Genomic DNA, 20,249 nt, shown 5'->3' with positions numbered 1-20,249 from the left:
CCCTACCCCCCACCAGTTCACCACCACCCCCGGACGGTTGACCTCTCCAATCAGCTCTCCCGCCTAAACGCTAGGATTCTTAAACCGCAGCTGGCCGGTCGTTTGAGCGCAATTCGCTCAACGTTATTTGGTTATTTTTTAAAATGTTTTTTAATCCTCAATATATCTGAGTTAGATAAATTTAGTTGAGAATTTATAGTTCTTGTCGTTTATAGCTTGACTGCATTGATTTCTCGGGTGGCACTATGCCCTTAAATTTTTGCGTTTTGCGTGATATATTTTTTGTCATCCTCAATTTTAAATAGCTGAATTCATTTGGTGGCAATTTACTACTAAAAAATGCTCTCAAAATTATCATTCCAAAATTTATTTATTAAAGCTCGGGCTGTTTCGAGAGATGGGAGTGGACGTACACGCTCTTTTTACCGTTCAAAATTTTTATACTATGACCTTTCTACTTTTTATTTAATTTTTTTTGCTAGTGAAGAACAAAATTGCATGAAATTTTGTTAACTATTCGAAATTATTAATCGAAATTATTATTTTTCGTTGCTGCTATTCCACAATTACTTTTGTAAATTACTATGTCCCTTTATTGGCGGTCGCTTTCTGTTTGCTCGATTGCTTCTTTCTCTGCGATGTCGATGTCAGTGGACGGTCATTTGTCACAAATTCCTCTGGCTCTGGAAATAACTGGATGGCTCCTGGCAACTTGGCAGCACAGAAGAGTTGCTGGGTTGTGGTTCCAGTCTCGTTGAATGGATCATCCGGATCTTCCTGGTCTTCTCCGGCAGGCGAATGGAAGTGATTGGGATGTTCAGTTGGACTTGAAAAGGTGATGTTTAGAGGTCCGTCATTGATATTGTTTATATTGTGCAAATTTGGTATTGTGAGGAGAGGGATGTTTTGGTAGTTATGGCTGAAACATAACAAATATGTGCATGTTTTATGGGTTAGTTTAGATCTGTGCTCGGATTTTCTCCGTTTGTGCTCCCTATCTTAGTGTGTGCATATTATTTGCAACCCCCAGACGCGCGTGCCATATTTTTATATAATGATTTACAAGGTAATGGAATGTGCTCTGTAACTGGGGGGATGTATAACGTACTGGGGAAGGGGGTTTGCATAACGTACTGGAGGGGGGCGGGCACAAATGGAAAAGATCCCTGTTCTCTTATGACCTTCGCAAGGCGTAGGAGGCGGCGTAAGCATTGTTAAGAGATGAGAAGCAAGATCCGAAAATCCAAAAAAAACTAGATTCGAAATGACTTTTATTTGATGCTGGTTCTAAATATTCTATTTACTCGATCAGTCTGATTTAGTCATATATTTTATCCGTTCAAAATCTTTCGTTCAATGATTAATTCTAAAGCATAAACCTTATGATGAGGTGCACGATCTGAGGCAGGTATTGGCCAGACGGACTTGGGTCGCAGAAAGGGGGGTTTCCAAACCAACCGTTCCCAAAAATAGGTATTGAACAGAGCAAATAGAATTTGGCCACCATTGGCCAGACCGAACAGACTCTTGTTCAGACTACTGGCCAGACCAAAGAGAACCTAGGTCGGACTATTGGCCAGACAATTGGCCAGACCATTAGCAGGACAGATTTAAATGCGGCTATTGGCTCTACTGAAAAGATCGAAATATGGGTATTGGCCGGGTTGAACAAACCGAGATATGTCAGCCCAACCCTCGGCTCTCTTTGGATGTTAAAAGCACACTCAAAGCTCACTTTTCAAGAGAGTCGTTTCCATTCATTGGGTTACTCGGACTGTGTTCGGACGCCTCCGACACTTTCCTCGGTTTAATCTCCAGGGCACCCAGATCCGCCTGTTCCATGGGAAGATATCCCCCATTCGGTATCCTTCCAGAATGACTCGTCTGACTTCCTAACGAGTTGTTCAAAGATCTCTGATTGGCCAGAGACTGGAAGCCGAACTTGGCCAGCTCTGGCAGCGGGATCTATAAAATAGATATAATTAATCTCCGAAACAAGCATGGGCGTATTAAATGATTTGTCATAATGAAGAGACTTTATAAACAAAAACACTTTCTGCTTCAAAACAGTAGGTCATCAGTCTGACACATGGAATCATAGTTTAGACGTGGACTCATGGAAACGACCGAAATATGTTACGCATAAACCATGTTGGGCCCAATTAGCGATGCGAAAACTAACCCAACTTAAGTAATGCGATCCAGTATCTCGATCCAAAAACTTCATGTTAGACTTTTTCTCGACCGAACTGTTATGCTGGACTTGTATTTGACCCAAAATTGTCAAGTAAACAAAGTAGGCTCAGTTATTGAAGGTTGCTTACTTTTTAGAATTTCAAACGTCTTCAAATTTCTCCGAAAATCACCATGTCTCAGTAGATTTTGAAATTAATTAACTTTTCTGCTAAGTGTTGAAATTGTTAAAATTGGAAGCCTGTAACCAATATTTTTTTGCATTTTTGAATAAAAATGCTGTTCATTTGATCTGATGCTAAATATTGAAAACAAAAAACATGATAATAACTTTTTCTTTCATCAATTGCTTTAATTTGGTTTCTGCAAACCTCGAAAAACTTATTTGTATAATCGGATTACTAACCAAGAAGGGCTATAAATTGTAGGTGAGATGTTTGTTTTGGATTTTCATCCAACTGTACTTGAAACTCTTTTGCTTGAACGCAAAAAATTCTCTAAAATTTCATTTATTTTTTCTAAAACTCATTTTTTTCAATCTTGTAAAGATGAAAAACGAAGTTGAGATTCTGCTATTATCTCTTAATACAAAACTCTGTAAAGTCAATTCTTAGTACTTTTTTCAAAAATGAACACTCAACAGCGATGAAAAAAAGTTGTGTGTACCTGTCCTTTATCGGTTCATCTAAATTTTTGAAATCTGTCTATGATTGAATTTTAAGAAATATTGTAAGAATTGTAAGAATTCTGTGGAAAACTAATGGTATTTCTGTGCAAATTTGTGGTAATTTAGCACCAGTATACATGATCATAAAAAACAGAATCTCACAAAATTCTGTAAAACAAACACTCAGTGCATTCTGATCGGTGGAAAATTTTTTATATACACTTAACAAAATCAAGATGATGAAATATTGTCGACGATATCTCAGACCATTGATATTTATGATGCCATTTTGTAATTTAAAAAACCAAATTTTGATAGAACATTTGCAGCTCTGTACGAAAAGTGGCCGCCAGAATCCCTATCTGATTTATGGTAGCTCCGCAATGTGTATGGTTCACGTAAGAATCATGAAATGACCATGTAAGAACAATAGAATTGCAAATTGTTTAAATGAGCTTTGCGAAAATGTCAAAATGGTCTATGAGTTATTTATAGAAAATTTATAGTTCATAGAAAATGTAACGCAAAAATATCATATAATGTTCCTGGATTCCATAAATTAATCATGCTCATAATACTTGACAATTGTAGCAAGACCATATAAAAAGTTTGTGGGGCCTGTATGGAATAATATATAGTTTTTGGATATGGTTCCCAAAAAAGTCAACCCGGTTTAGATCGTTTAAATCCAAAAAAATAGTCTGTGATTGGCGCGTCTACAGACCCAGAATGAGGTGTGCGACCCAAGACAGATATTGGCCAGACCGATTTGGGTCTCGGGCAGGGGGTGAGGTGCGACCCAAGTCGGTCTGGCTAATACCTGTCTTGGGTCGCGGACCTCATTCTGTGGATTCTAGATAATACGGAATTGATGACTATTGACCAGTTTGAGCTAGAATTCAGCTTTGATTAACATGTCAAATCGACTCTGTACTTCCGTAATTTTCGCAAAAATTTGGCACAATTTTGCTAACTTCATTTACAATAAAGTTAAATTTTAAACGATAGACTGTTATTGTAACCATTTTGGACAGGAGAACGTAGCTGAATTGTTTGATTTCAGTTTCTTTGGCTAAAAGTTTTGATGAAGTTTTCAAAATTCAAAATTTTTTCTTCAAAAATCGCACAAAATATGCTTTTTTGGTCCCCTTTGTTTGAGTTTGCCAAAAGTGGAGATCTAGAAACCACTGATATAATCTCTCTTAACTCTAAAAGAGAGCAACTCGAATTCGGCGTTCTATAAAACTCTTCTGGAATTAAAATTTTGCCGTATTTTACAAATTGAACTCTATAATTATACAAAATGCGTCATTGTTTTTTTTTATAAAAATTTGAAGTATTGCGCTCAACAATTAGTCTAATTCGCATACATTTGAAACATTTGGGCGGTTTTTTTCGGGTGCGGGGCAAAATGACGGATAGTTTTGATATTATGGATTCTTACAATCAGAAATTTTTTTATTATTATTTTGGTGTTGCCTATTTTCAAAATAATTTTCTATTTTTTTTAAATTTTAAATACTGACAAAATTTTTCATCCACGGCATCATAATGGTAGCTCTCAATTATGTAAAAATGAGGCCGAATGTTGCATTCGGTTGTCACCTAATTATGTCATTGAATGTATTTGTTTAAGGAAGTTTCACTGATTTTTTGAAATTGTCATTTTTTTTGTTATATTTTTGTCAACTTTTAGCGTGTTCTCAGTAAATACGGGTCAACGCTTCTTTCTTCTGGAATACAAACTAATTTTGGCGGACTGCTTCAAAAGAACGGCTTCTTGGTTTTGATACTACGATTTTTATTACAACGTTTTGTGATTTTTGTGCTTAATTAACCATTTCTGATGTTGTTTTTGCTTCTTTGTTAAATTGTCACATTAATGAACAATCTATCTTAGAAACTTCACCAAAATTGTAATTGAACTGATTTAATGTTTTCTAAACATATGGTTTTTAAGGGCTGCGACACCGATTCCTTGCAGAATTTGGTAGAGCTTTTTTTTATTTTTGCCCTGTGTTGTAATTAATTTTTGTTGTCGTATGCCAAATACTGGGTTGTTAAAGGTCTCAGTTTAAAGTCTATTGATCAATAAGTTAATTTATTAACCGTTGTCGATATATCGCTAATGATTTTATTGATTTTGAAGTTAAATTTTTTCAAAAAAAGGAGAAGTATTCTTCATCTTATACCTTTTTGTTTTTGGTTTGCATTCTTTTTTTGCATTTTACAATGTCGAACCTTTTTTGTAAGTTAGCCTCAATATTGAGGGATCTCTATAAGGTTTTATTGAAGCAAACAATGACTTTTCTGTTGGTTAAACATTTTTACTAATGTCTTCAGCGCTTACACAATTTGTTTCAGAAGAATTTTGTGAAATTTGGTTATTTCTCAATTTTTGTGGTCTTTTTGTTGTCATTTTGAAATAGTTGTTTTTAAAAAAGACTTTATGATGTTCAAAAGAGAAGCAAACGACGATTTAGTTTTCTTGCTGCTAATATTTTGTAAACTTAATGTCAACAGTGTGGCTTCGTAAAGTTGTTTGCGAAATTTTCTTTAATTTCAGCTTGTATTTAATGTTTTTTACAGTCTCGTTGATTCGTCTCAATAACTACAGGCGTAATTAGTTTTTGAAGAAGTTGAATAATAAACTCTCTACTCTTTTAGTCGAAAGCTTTTGTAAGCTATAATTTTTGAAAAGATTTGTTTTTTTGAATTTCTGAGAAAAAACACATAGGATTTCTGAGATTTTCCAATCTAATTTCTTTTAACTTGTAGCTTAGAATCTCTATATCCAAGTCACATCCTCTATCTGATGAACTACAATTTGCTTTTTTAAACGGTTTATTTTCCTAAAATTGTCTTTGCTCTTCGTACAATTAGTTTTCGTAAAATATTCGTGATTTTTGTATATTCGCCCATTTTTGTAGGTTTTTTTTTCTTTTCACAGTATCACTATAATAGGCGGTCTTCTGGTTATTAGTAAAACGTAATAAAAGTTTTTAAAGTTTTTAGTGAACAACTTAATGTTTAATTGGCTCGGAAATAGTTTTCTAGCAAATCTTTTTGCGCAATTTTTTTTTCTTTTTGCCTGTATTTTTTGTTTTTTTTTGTAGTCGTATGACATATATTGGTTGATGAAAGGACTCAATCGCTTTATCTGGAGGTATAAAAATCTTTCCTTGATCTCATTTCTTGTGGACTTGCTACCAGGTCACATTGAGGAAATATCCCATATTTGTCTCTAATGAAGTAGAAGTTAATCTTCTTTAGTATGAATCTTTGCTGATGCCATTTTGATTTGGTTAGTAATGGTCTTCAAAAAATGGACAACGAATTTTTGTACTAATTAATATTTGTAATTATTTGATTTTATAGCCGTCCTTTCTGGTTAAAGACAGGTGTCATCGGCCCTTTAAGTTAGATTGTTTTATTCATTTAGTAGTTTGTTGAACGATATTTTCATATGTTATTTTTTTTATCTCTTCCTCATTTGGTAGACAATTAAGTGGAAAATGTAGATGAGCGGGGTCGGAACTTTATGTGCGAACGCACATTACCGAGTCTCCTTGCTTAAACTACCAGGTTAAAATAATGGAAAGGAGGATATGGTTGATTTAATTGTTTTTCCTGACCTCTCTCCGTTCCTCCTCTTCAAATTCGGGAGGTGGGAAACTACTGAATGTAATGTTGGCAGTACTCAATGACGTCATCCGGTTTGAGCTTGCTTTGAAATTCTCAATCGAGTCATTGTCTGAATTGCGTCTCCACAACTTGGACAATTTTGGTTTCGGACAACAAGGACAGCATTTCAAGATCAACAGGGCAACAATGATGAGAATGATGAATAGAGAGACACTAATAACAGCTGAAACTATAACTGCTATTTCTGTGCTTGACAAGGCGGCTGATATTTTGACTGTTAGTATTCCTGTGGTGTTCTGTACAACATTTCCAGCGACGCACAAGATTGAACCTGCATCTTCTAGCTGGACATCTTCAATGTGGAGATTGCCGGAATAGTCCACTGAATAGCGACCCTGAAGAACATGAAATTTTAAATGTTTTGTCTTTTCAACTAGGCGAATGCAAAGGAAGCCGATAGGCAAGCAAGCCGACACAAAAGCAAGCCGAAAGTTATGTAATAGTTATGTAATCTATCAGAAATATTACATTGTCAGCCGTTACAATCAATACTGCGCGTAGTATTATAGTGCATAATGTATTCCAATGCACCAAAGAAACAAAAATACGTCAATTTTTAGACATCTAGTGGGTACGGGCCTCAGCGGACCGCTGTCCATGGCCATGCCTCTCATCCGCTGTGGGATGTAATCCGGAAACCGCGGGCCGGTCAGCCCACCGGCCCGCCAGGGGCAACTTAAAATACGGGTATCCGAAAATTTTTCGGCTTACTTGACATCATTTTCAAAATTCGGCTTGCTTGCCTATCGGCTTGCTTGACCGCCACCTTTCAACTAACCTCAATTTTTGTATATTAATCTAAAAAGAGCATCCATTTAGCGATCAACAGAAAGGAACATTGAGAAAAAAATTAACAAGTTTGCAAAAGAGAGTTAGAATGGAAGAATTTGCGCTGATCACTGCTGCTCAACTTTTAGGTACATTCAAAAATAGTTGAAGTATTGCAGAAAATTTATTACAAAACAATCAACGAATAGCAACTGTGCTTCTTGCGCAGACAAAAGTTGAGAAGACATCGAGGCCATTTTTTGCAACAGATTAGATTTATAGTTTGAGATATACGGGCTCAAATACAGCGAGGGTTTCGTTTTCAATGCGGTTGCGCCTGCCGCTTAGACCTAAATTTTTCCATAAGTACATATTGAAAGTTGAGGTGAGGAAGCAGCACCATTGATATGGTGAAATGGAACGTCCAAATTGCATGGGCAAAGATGGGGGCAACATGGGGGAAGAGTATTATAAAATAACTTTTGGTCAAATGAGTATCTGACCTGAGTTTGTCCCGGGAAGAGGATAGTGTTGATGGTCTTGACATCGAAGAAGACGAATGGATCCGGATCTCCAACTGTGTCGCATAACACTTGAACATGTTCGCTGTGTTCTTTGAATGTGAACACGTGGTTCTCGTTTATGATCACAGGTGGGACACACCTCATCTGATGGTCTGCCACTTGACTATCAACATCCAATCAGTGAAAAGGTTTCCTCAATTTTACTTGTTAACATTTAGTTCTCTATAGTCTATTGCAGTGATGAGTTTTTGATCTTTTAAAGTGAAGTAAATTCCCATGGTAGTATGGTTTGAGCGTCTATAAAAAGTTTGACATTATTCAAAGCGATACCGATTAGCGGATCAAAAACTTGGTAGACTCTGCAAATTTTCTAGATTCCAAGTTTGTTAAATTTTTCCAGATTATTAAAAAAAACTTAGCAATGTGCCTATTGAACCAAAATTAAGCAAAAATGTGCAAGACTTCGACGCCCACTGAACTCGGCGGGGCGAGAACAAATTTCGTATCTCCCATTTAGAAGAACCGATGGAGAATCAAAATTAACCAAATTTGTGAAATATGTTTGCAAGATTTTTAATTTTTGAGCGGCAAAAATAGTTCTTCAATCACTATCTCTAAGCTCGTCCATACAATTGCTTTCAGAATGAGAGGAAACATCTATTGATTGCCTGATGCGCATATTTTTGACATGTGATGGCGAGTGACAGATGCCCTGGATGTCCAGTTGGTTTGGACCCTTGGAGGGCGAGGAGGAGAACTGGGGCACCCATCTCATGAGACAGTTGCAGTGGATTGGGTTATCCATCAAATTGATCTTCAGTTGACTGTAGGACGCACTCCCGTTTATTAGAGTCTGAAAAGTGAAGACAGTGGTGAAATTTAGAACTGCCTCCTCATCAGTTGAGTTAGGCTTCAAATTAAGCTAACTCAAAAGTTGTCCTGAATCTGTATAGGCAACTCAACCTTTTTTTCTTTTGTTATCATTAAGAAAACTTTTTTTTTACTATGTTAAGTCTTTTTTGATAATCAAAATCGATCTGTTCTGATTGTTTTATTTATGCCATTTTTGTCTCTTAGAAAAAATCTTAGACAAAACTGAGAACTGAGCGTGTTTAGGTGCGCTGGGAATTTTGTTAAACACCTGAAAACAAGCATACGCTTTAAAAAAATAAGATCTCTCAAAGAAACATATGTGCACGTATTTATGCTTGAAATTGAGCTACAAGTTTGGCTAAATTGCATTGCATTAACCCAAAAGTTTGGAAATATTGGCTCGCAGCGCAATGAATTTTCGGGTGATGGTTTTGATTTGCAAAAATTTTGATTGAAATTAATTTTCAGGCATTTTCCCGGGATACTTGTAAAATATCCCACAGTTGTCCGAAAAAATAAATTAGCACCTCGGGGTGGTCAGACAAGTTCAAAATTAATGAGTTTTCATTTGGTTATTAGGCGTTTTGAGCAGTTTTGAGCGGAGTTACAGCCTAAAGACATCCAAATTGACCAAATCGAAATGTTGTGAAAATTTAAATAAACTAAATATCATATATCTTGAATCAAGTAAAAATTGTTCAAAGGGGGACAAAATTAAGAGCCCCCTTGATGCACCTAAGCCCCGTCAACCGACATCAGGTCCCCATTGACCAAATTTCGGTTCAAAATTCAACCAGGACTGCTCAAAAGTATTTTACCAGAACAGGAAGCCCGCCATTATTCACGAAAATTTGTCTCATTTTACAAAAGTCCGTGAAATTTTGAACCATTCAGGGTGCTTTTTACTTTTTACGTGTTTTATTTTATAGTTTTTTTAATCGAATCTCTAAGAAGTAACAATACTACTTCGGCCTAAATTAGTTTGCATTTCTACAAGTTATTGGCGCACGAGCAGCAGGCACCCCATATGCCCAAATGTCTGGTAACCCACCAATCGCGTGTCTTCATGTGGTGAAAAATTTGTCAAAGTAGGACATCACTTTTGAATCTCATTTTTTAAATATCATTTTCAGGAAAAACTATTCAGATACGTCCCAGTGCCCAAAGTTTGGTTACCCGTCACTCTTTTCTCTTTAATTCGTAAAAGTATCTCGACATTTTTTTCTCAAAATATTTTTTCTTCCGTAAAAATACCACAAAATGTTTTTTTGGCAAAAATATTATTCTCTCGTCCTAATAGAATCAACTCACTATTCTAAGTTTTGTTTATTAGATTTGGTACCCCTGAATATGAGGCACACCTAATGACGCGTGGTCTCTATTAATGGCCCTTTGATTGTCTGTAACAAACTCGTTTCATAATGAGCCAAATATGATTTGGCTCATTATGTTATCTATCAACACTAAAAATCATGTCTTATCTGGTTTGGATGTAGACAATTTATTGAGGAACGGAACGGGCAAAAGGTATCCATGCGCCCAATGATATTGGAATCAATCGACTTTAGTCTTGAATTCGAGTAATGCTTTGTAAATGATATTTGTCGGATTTTTTTAGAGCTCATTTCCAGGGCAAACGTATGAGCTCCGTCCCTTTCCTGATCGATTCAAAACTTTGGTCAGAAGTTTCGGCAAATTTTGATAAAATCTTAACAGTGTTCTGTCTTTTTCTTAATATTTTTGCTGATCTTCCCAAGGATTTTTTTTTAACAGATTTGCGTCAATTTGTTTGCTATTTTGACAATCACTCAATCAATATTGTCAATTTCGTGGCTATTTTGTAAACTTAGCGAAATTGTCAAAGAATTTCTGCCATTTATACGAGGTCCTTGTCTTGCTAATTTGATGGCTTTAGCTGTAAAAATCAGTTTTGAATAGAATGATTGCCTTGTTGAAACTTAGTTTCAATTATAAATTGAAGTTATGACTGTGCTGAATTTTTGCTTTCCTCGGAAAATACCAGCCGACAATGCATAGATTAACAATATGCTTGCAAAAAAGTTTTACTGCTTGAACCTTTCATTGGTGCGCTATATTTAGGGGCCGCCACGTTTTGTGGATTAGTTTGTAGCCAATTTAGGCCAATCTGGGTGGTTACGAATTAGTCCAAGCGGTGAGCTAACACCCTGTAGGATCAGAATGGTCTATTTTAAGGTGTGTCTGGGATAATTTAGCGGTCTCCAGTAATTTTCAGTCCATTTTTTTAAAAAAAGCCGATTTCCGATTTTTTATGAAGCAAATGTCTAACTTTCCAATCCAGGTAATATTGACCAAAATGAAGCAACCCTAAAGTTCCGGATGAACCTCTCAGGCCTTGTCATTGGAAATCGGGCCTAGGGTCACCCATTTTTGAGCAAATATTGGACGTTCATAAAGTGCGCAACAATACAACTAAAATATTTGAGAAATGCATATGACTATGCCTCATTTTCATTTAGTCTGTGAAACAATTCGTTAGTTCCACCACAAACAAACTTGTCCTTCAACAAAACGATGCCATGTATGCAATGGCTTCCGTCATTCAATTTAAAACGCCCAACAGAAAACCCAGAAATTAAACGCCCAACAGCAGCCTTTTCAACCAAAAATAACATGAAATCAATCTACAGACTCGTTGGTTAAAAAGACATCGACTCAAATTACTTTCAAAAGTTCCAAAACAAAAATGCAGCTGAAAAAAACAGAATAGTTGTTACCGACAACCCTTCAACGCTCAAAACCAGATCAACCCTCAAAAACCAAATCTGACTAGAAATAGTAACAGGCAGTCCCTTAGCATAAACCAGAGCCCCCATGCACCAAAAACTGGTATGGGCAGCTTCAACTCATCCCCGTTCCCTTTTTGTAAGGAAATAAGGCCTTTGACAAATACGCTTTAATTGACCCTGAAAGTCAATGTAGTTTCATTCTGGATACCATTTCAGAATTTCTTGAGCGTTCATGCGATTCTCATCAATCAGTTCCTCTTCAGTTTCTTAACACCCAAAACAAGATCTCATTCTCTAAAATTAACAAACCAGTCACTATTACTCCTAACAAGCCAACAGAGATTTCTTTTGAACTCCCTACAGCTTACAGTACAACATCTTTGAATGTCGATACCACAAATGGGTTTCAATTTCAAAACAAGTTTGCAATGAGTTCAACCATTTGCGCCATACCCATTTTCCATATATTGACCACGGCCGAATCGGCGCACTACTTGGTCTTAACGCCTTTGCTTTAACCTACCCCACTCACGTCACTCAAAGAAATCAAAATCAACCTTATAGCGTAAAAACTATATTAGGTTGGACATTAGTTGTTGAATAAAAAAAACTATTTCTGAAAATTCATTAGAAACTATCTGAGAAAGCACCGAAAACCTTGTTTTCCATGTTTTCAGAAATTGAACTCAAGAACTCGCACTAGACGAACTTGTTCAACAGTTCCGGAGAATCAAATCACAAGGTATTAATCTTGACAGCAAACCTTCATCTTTCCTCTATAAAAAATTTGATGGGTTAATAAAAAATTCAATAGTATTTAACGGAGAAAGATTTGAATATAGGATTCCGTAGAATAAAAACTCCAAGTTGGAAAATTTTTTTTCCACCCTCAGTCAAGTTTAAAGTCTTACTAACAGACTCAACTCCGTGATAATTACAAAAAGACTTTACAAAATGACATCAAGCAAAAGTATGTGAAGCCAGTTGAGAAGAAAAAAACACCTCCAGATTAAATTTGGTATCTCCTACATCACCCAATTGAGAATCCTAACAAAATCGGGAAAATTCGGTGCGTCGCAAACGCTGCCTTCAAATTCCGTGGACTGTTCCTCAACAAAAACTCTTAAACAGGTCCACAACTGATCAATAGTCTTCTCGGAGTCCTCATGTGCTTTTGCGAAAACCCGGTCACAGTCCTAGCTGAAATCGAAGTCATGTTCATGCAAATTGCAATCAATAAAATTGATCAGTAACCTCGTTTTCTGTGAGTAAACGACACTGAAGTTTAACATTATCAGTTCACAAGACTGATATTTGGTGTCACCTGCTTGCCATTGAGCGCAATCTGCGCTATACCGCTGCGTTGATAAAAACGCAAACAAATGTCCCGCTGCAGTCAGAGCCGTCAAGAACCACCTTTTTGTGGATGACTACGTCCCATCATTTGAAACAATTAACAATGCTTCAAATACTGCCCAACAGACTTTTTAAGGTCCTCAAGAAGGCGGGTTTTGCCTTGCAAAGTTCGTGTCTAAAGAAAACGAAGTTCACCATTTGAAAACAATAGAAAAAATTGAACACAGCAATTACATTGTTGGAGTCTTTGGACAGATATAAAACCTGCCAAATGACGCATTCATCATCAGGTCTATGACATATTTTCCATTAAATAGGTTTTTGTGTACTCAGAGAAATGTTTTCAACCTTGTCTGCGCGATACTTGACCCACTTGGAGTATTTTCTCCTGTGATTTGCATCAAACTTTGACCCACTTGGAGTACTTTCTCCTGTAATTTGCATCAAACATCTCAAAGAAATTAGTAAGCTTGAATAGAATTAAGGCTTACATACGCTTTAATTGACCCTGGTGGTCGAGGTAGTTTCATTCTGGATACCATTTCAAAGTTTCTTGAGCTTTCATGCAATTTTCATCAATCAGTCCCTCTTCAATTTCTCAAAACCCAAAACAACATCTCTTTCTCTAAAATTAACAAAACAGTCACTACTACTCCTTACAAGTCAACAGAGTTTTCTTTTGAAATCTCTAAAGCTTACAGTACACCATCTTTGAATATCGGTGCCACAAATTGGTTTCAATTAAACCAAATTTCCGATAAGTTCAACAATTTGAGCCATATTCATTTTCCGTATATTGCCGACGGCAAAATCGGCGCACTACTTGGTGTTAACGGCTTTGCTTTCCACTACCTCAATTACATCATTCAAAGAAATCAAAATCAACCTTTTGCGTAAAAACTAAAATAGGTCGGACATTAGCTGATGATTATAAAAAGTATTTCTAAAAAGTCATCAGAAAATATTTGACAAAGCAATGAAAACCTTTGTTTTCCATGTTTCCAGAAATTGAACGCAAGAACCCGCACTGGACGAACTTGTTCAACAGTTCCGGAGAATCAAATCCCAAGGGATTAATCTTGACAGCAAACTTTCATCTTTTCTTTCATCAAATATTCATTGATTAATTGAAAATTCAATAGTATTTAACATAGTAAGATTTGAATTAGGACTACCGTATAATGAAAATTCCAAGTTGGAAAACAATTATTTTTCCGCCCTCAGTCAAATTAAAAGTCTTACTAACAGACTCAACTCCGTGATAATTAACAAATTGGTTTTAGATAATGACATCAAGCAAAACTACGTGAAGCCAGTTGAGAAACATGAAACAACTCCGGATTAAATCTGGTATCTCCCCCACCACCCAACTGAGAATCCTAACAAAAAAGGGAAAATTCGGCACGTCGCAAACGCTGCCTCAAAATTCCGTGAGCTGTCCCTCAACAGAGACTTTTTAACAGGTCCAGAACTGATTAATAGTCTTCTTGGACTCCTCAAGCGCTTTTGTGAAAACACAGTTACAGTCCCAGCTGAAATCGAAGGCTTATTAATGCAAATTGCAATCAACCAAATTGATTAGTCCGCACTTCGTTTTCTGTGGATAAACGACACTGAAGTTCAACATTATCAGTTTACAAAACTAATATTTGGTGCCACTTGCTTGCAAATGTGCGCAATCTAAGTCTTAAACCACTGCGTTGAGAAAAACGCAAACAAATATCCCCCTGCAGTAAGAGCCGTGAAGAATCACTTTTATGTGGATGACTACATCCCATCATTTGAATTAATTAGCAACGCTTCAAATACTGTCCAAGAGACTTTTAAAAGTAATCAAGAAGGCGGTTTTTGCCTTGCAAAGTTTATGTCTAATGAAACCGAAGTTCACCATCGAATAAGAATAGAAAAAGTTGACCACGGCAATTACATTGTTAGAGTCTTTGGACGGAAATAGAACCTGCCAAATGACGCAATCATCATCAGGCTTATGACCAATTTTCCATTAGATGTGCTTGAGTATACTCAGAGAAATATTTTCAACCTTGTCTGCTCGATATTTGATACGCTTGGAATGCTTTCTCCTTTGACAATTTGCATCAAACTTCTTCTCCAAGTGATTGGGAAGCCTGGCAAAAAGTGGGATGGACCATTTCCTACACATATTTTTAAAAATCTTCAGAAAAAGCTAGATTCGTATATGAGATTGCTTGTACATGAGAATGCTTGAAGTACACCTCCGAAAGACTTTATTAAGTTGCATTACTCTAAGTGCAGCACGTCTTCACGTCTTCACAAGCGTTGTTAATTACTCTAAGTGCAATAAGTTGCATTACTTTAAGTGCAACAAGAGTTTCACGTCTTTATCAGCGCCTCAACAATTGCAATTGCAGCTGCAGCGTACAATGGCCTAGCTAAAAAAAGTTCTGAGACAACTGAAACTTGTTTCCTTATCGGAAAATGTAAAGTTGCCCCAATAAAGCGAATTAGTGTACCCAGACTTGAATTCGAGGAAACCGTAATTGGTGTTTGATTACACTGTACTATCTTGAAAGAGCATTCCTTCATATTTGATAAATCCGTTTCCTGGACAGACAATCAAGTAGGCCTGGACTGGATTGTATCTTCCAAAAAGCACACTGTTTATGTTGCAAAACAACTCCGAGAAATTTTCTTAACAAGAAAAACTAAAAAGAGGAATCATGTACCAACATCGCACATTCCAGCCGATCACGACACTCGTGGTTTGGATGCACGTAAAATCTCTGCCAAATGGTTGGAGCCATCACTTTTTTTTGCTCAACAGAGCAAGTCAATTACCAGTTTCTTCCTCAGAAACAAGTTGTTTTGGCAACAGCTTTTTATGACTTCTCAAATGCTCTCAGGCCAGTTATCGATCCAAAGGTTTTTGGTCTTAAACGAAATTGCTCCTAATATCAGCCACTGTTGTCAACCTGCTGTTCCAAGGAAAAGCCTCCGAAATAACAAACAACTTTACACGATTGATGACATTAATCCTTCTTGGAAACACTTGATCAGATGTTTTCAAAGGAATTTGTTTTATTCGACAATATCCTCATTAAAAGGAGGTCTCAAGACCCACCCTAAATGCAAACTGCTGTCATTGAACCAAATCCTTGACAAAAACGGTATACTTCATTGAAGTGGAAGACTTCAATTTGCTGCTGATAACCTTGAAATGGAAAAAGGTCCAATTATTCTGACACACGCTTGTATCTAGAACAAGCTCATCGCGTATGCATTCATCAGGGAAAAGAACCCGCCAAAGCGTTTGTTCAGCAACGATATCACGTACTTGGCTTGCTAAAGTGTCTACTGAGCATAATATTTTGTTGTTTTTATGCAGAAGATTTAACGCGGAGAACATACAACCGATCAAGCTTCCTCTTCCCGCTTTCCTCTCCTCAACAGCCGCAACACAATTCCCGTTTTTCAATTGTGTTGTCAAATTCTTTGGACCATTCTATATAGGGGACACAAAAATAAAAGTTATGAGAAAGATTATGCTTTGTTATTCACGTGCTTGAGCACGAGAAAGTTGCCCAGATGTCAACAATGGTACTTTACGAAATGCTTTTCGTTGTTTCACCAGTACACGATGTTAACTAGAATTGCTGTACAGTAATAATGGAAGGACGTTCATGGGAGGGTCAGAATAGTTCAATAAAAGTATGAAGCGCTTTGACAACGATAAAATTTACAAGATTCCCGCAGCTACAAACACGATTAGGATTATCAACCTGCTTTAAGGCCCCCATTTTGTTGGTTTTGTGGGAGCGTTTGATACAGACAGCGAGAAGAAGGCTGCTGATCATTCCAGGCTCAAAAAGACTTCCAATTGACGTATTCCAAACAATACTGGTAGAGAGCAAAGCCGTCTAGAATTCACAAACTCTCATAAATGTCGCTGATCTTCCAGATAACGAGATGCCTCTCAGACCTAACCAATTCCTGATCAGTCGTCCAGTCATCTCTCTGCCACCAAGAAAATTAGACAACCAAATTCCAGCTAGCTTCAAGACATGGAGAACTCTGCACAGATGATGAACCACGCCTGGAAGCGACTTGACAGAGAATTACTGTCGACACTACTCAAGAGATTCAAATGGAGTGAGAACAACCAGTTGCCGCTTAGAGTTAACGAAATTGTCTGGATCTTGAAAAACAAGAGTCTTCGTGGAATTCGGCCTCTGGGGGTATACCCTGGACGAGATGGACAGCACTTTATGGTAAAGGTAAAAACGGCTTGCGGTACGTTCGTTCGCTCCGTTTGCGCACTCGCACGCGTTTTGGCTGATTAGCCTCCTTTTATGAATTTTCACGTAACGGTTTCTGGGCAACTTGGGCTACTCTCTCTTCGATGATCTCTCCAGATGTTGCTGGCCTCCTGTTCATTATGGTGCATGTTGTTTAACAATCAAGTCAAGAGTGACAGCGCATGGAAGCTTGACTAAACTCCTTGGACAGGTTGAAAACGGTTACCCGCAAATATGTAATCTTCAAAAAAACTGCAACAAAGACTTTTACTGAATATAATCTTTTGACTAGGGAACTTGTTTTCGTGTATATAGAACAGTTATTTTGCGTTTCTTTTTTGACTGAAATGCATTTTCTGGTTATTTTTGTTGTTAATCTGTTAGATCTGGTTTTAGTTTTTGCATTTTTCGGACCAATTTTTGGCCGTTCACTATTTTTCACGTCATTCAGGTTTGCGAAGACTTGAATTTAGGCTTGCCAAGCCTTATCCAAGACTTGGGTTTAGATTTGCAGGGCTTGACCAAGACGTGTACAAGACTGACAGCTTGAAAGAGTGACATAACCATAATTCTGAATGAGTTGTGAAATTAGAATTGCATTTTGCCTTGCCCAATACTGAAATCGAGACCCAAATGCCATTAACATATATTACCTGAACTGTTGCCGCTTTCAGTCCGCTTAATAAATTGGACGAAAAATCAATCGACAACTCAATTGACTGCACTTTGACGCCTCTGAACAAATTATCAGGCACTTCTTTTAGCAGATTGTCTGAAAAGTCGATACTCTCTAGAAACTTCAGGCCGTCGAAAAATGTCGGCTCAATCAACTTTATGCCACATGAGCGTACATTCAATCGTTCTAGCGAAACAGGCAGTGAAAATTGAAGTTTGTTCAGCAGTCGATTTCTGTTCAGATAAAGCGATGATAAAAATTGCGTTTTCAGAAAGGTTAATGGATGAATTGAAGTGATGTTATTTGACTGCAATTGAAGATGCCTTAAGTTCGGATAAGGTGCAAAATCATTCTCGGCTAAGAAACCGATTTGGTTGTTGGGCAAATCTAGCCGTATTAACTGGCTGTTTAACTTTTGCGGGACAGTTTTTAACCCGAAATTGGCACAGTTTGCTATGGTCCGTTCCGAGTCCGCATAATTGCATAAAATACTGGACGACGCGAGTTTCATACAAACAAGAAGTAAGAAAAGAGTTTCTAGTCTCATTTTGTAATGGTAAAACACAGTACATTGCTGCTGTGTGAGATAAAAGTAAGCATTTTAGTCATAAAATTAGCTAAGACTTCAAAAAGTACTGCATGCGTGGTAGTCTTTTTGTTTTGTCATATCAAATGTCAGTTTATAATTCACTTGAGTTTTCAGCACTGCTTTACTTTCTTCTTTTCGTAGATTAAAATTGACTTAGAATTGTAAAAAGATTTGCTTTTACACTTAGATTCATCTTAATCACGAAACATAGCCGTGTCTTGTTTTTGTACGCCAACCGTGCACTTGTGAGTTAAAGTCAATATAATGAAGAAGTTAGTTGGCGATGATACTAGCGCTTAGATTGTTTGATTGAAGCCTGTTTTCAATCAATTATCAATCTTTCTACTTAAAGTTTGTGTTTCTGTTTTCTGTAGTTTTGTTCGCTACTGCTCATTTTGTTTCTGAAAATGCTCCAAGCGGTTTGCGAAAGTTTTATAATGGCCAGAAAACCAGCTAGAGCATAACTATATTAGAGGTTTTTCAAGACTAGCACGGTAGAAGAAAAGCTATTCAATTATTACCTCTTTCCCGAAGACATGAACAAAATTACAAAAGAAAAGTTTTATTGTGTAAAAAGGGTCGGTGTCCATATTGTGTTGTGGCGGTATGCGAGCGCGATTACCGGAGTATTGTTTTCAGACTTAATTCAATCACAATTAGTGTTCCCCGTCCTAACAAAATACTAAGCCTCATAATTTTGTTCAGAAAATTTAAAAATTCTTCGGGGGCATCGTATGCAAAAAATGGCATCGTATTAAACCTCAAAGCATCTACAATTCAATTACATAAAAATCAAGAACCGTTTTCGAAAAGTCACACCTCAAGCATTGTGGTCATTAATTCAAACTACATTTCCATAACTCTGTGCATAGTTAATTGTTCCGACCCCCACTTTTGTGAGGAGGAGGAACTATATAATCAACTGGGTTTTTTTGTTCAGTCAATTTTGGCCGATCGATATATTCATCGTAGAGAATTGTGAGTGGTATCACTGAAAAGCCCGTCCAGCGTAGAATACGGAATTAAAAAGATTTTTTCGATTTTCGTTTTTTTACGGGAGTTATACGAGGTTTAAAGTTTTGTGAACATTCGACTGTTTTTGTTCACATTTTCAGTAATTTTTGCTAAAATTTGGCACAATTTCGCTAATATAGTTCAAAATAAGTTAAAAGTTTTAGAAAGCAGAGTGTTGTTGTTACCTTTAGCGAAAGAAGAGCGTTGCTGAATTGTTTGATTGAAGTTTTTTTGGCTTATTTTTCAAAATTCAAAATTTTCATCAAAAATGGCACAATATATGATTTTTAGGTCCACTTTGTTAAAGTTTGCCAGACTTAGTGACCTAAAAACCTTGAAACAGACTCCCTAATCTCAAAAAGAGCGCTATTTGCAATTAGACGTTGTATGAAAGTCTTTTGCAATTAAAACATCGCCGGTTTTTGCAGTTTTAACTCGATAATTATACAAAATGCATAGTTCCTTTTTTAATGTTTGAAGAATTCCACGCAACAATTGGTCTTATTCGCAAACACTTGGAACACTTGGTCGGTTTGCTGGGTGGGCAACAAATTCAGGGAGAGATTCGACAAAATCATGGGTTCTTAGAATTAGACACTTTTAAGTATTTTTTGATGCTGCCTGTTTGTCAAAATACTTTGCTTTGATTTGCTGTTAGTTACAGGCAATATTTTTTGTTCACGGCTCCGTTAATGACAGATCCAATTTACGTAAACTTGAGGCCGAATGTAGATACAATGTGTTTTCAGAGAACCAAAGGGTTCTTATGGCTTGGAGGAAGAGTTTTAGTAAAATTTAACTGAATTCTTGTCTTTTGCCTTCAATTGTTGCTCTTTTGGCAG

The 20,249-nt window shown here is 36.8% G+C and overlaps 1 protein-coding gene across 1 annotated transcript; it reads right to left on the bottom strand.

The window, feature by feature from the left end:
- Positions 1–508: 508 nt before the first annotated feature.
- On the bottom strand, positions 509–18,440 carry LOC142351095 (amphoterin-induced protein 2-like). The gene is made up of 6 exons (XM_075403184.1): positions 17,782–18,440; positions 8,526–8,710; positions 7,837–8,020; positions 6,496–6,900; positions 1,736–1,965; positions 509–919 (listed from the first exon to the last, which is right to left on the bottom strand). The coding sequence occupies exons 1-6, from the start codon at positions 18,349–18,351 to the stop codon at positions 583–585; spliced, it is 1,911 nt and encodes a 636-aa protein (XP_075259299.1). The 5' UTR covers positions 18,352–18,440; the 3' UTR covers positions 509–582.
- Positions 18,441–20,249: the final 1,809 nt, after the last annotated feature.

Source organism: Convolutriloba macropyga, chromosome 1 (assembly GCF_964194025.1).
Source record: "Convolutriloba macropyga chromosome 1, txConMacr16.3, whole genome shotgun sequence".
NCBI lineage: Eukaryota > Metazoa > Xenacoelomorpha > Acoela > Convolutidae > Convolutriloba > Convolutriloba macropyga.
This window is presented reverse-complemented; position numbering and strand designations above follow the sequence as displayed.

Excerpts from the sequence above, each read along its gene's own strand:
- LOC142351095 (XM_075403184.1), bottom strand. The coding sequence starts at position 18,351 with ATGAGACTAGAAACTCTTTTCTTACTTCTTGTTTGTATGAAACTCGCG. Across the intron at positions 6,901-7,836 it reads TCTTCCCGGGACAAACTCAG|GGTCGCTATTCAGTGGACTA; the intron begins GTCAGATACTCA and ends CATGTTCTTCAG. Across the intron at positions 1,966-6,495 it reads AAGAGGAGGAACGGAGAGAG|ATCCCGCTGCCAGAGCTGGC; the intron begins GTCAGGAAAAAC and ends TCTATTTTATAG.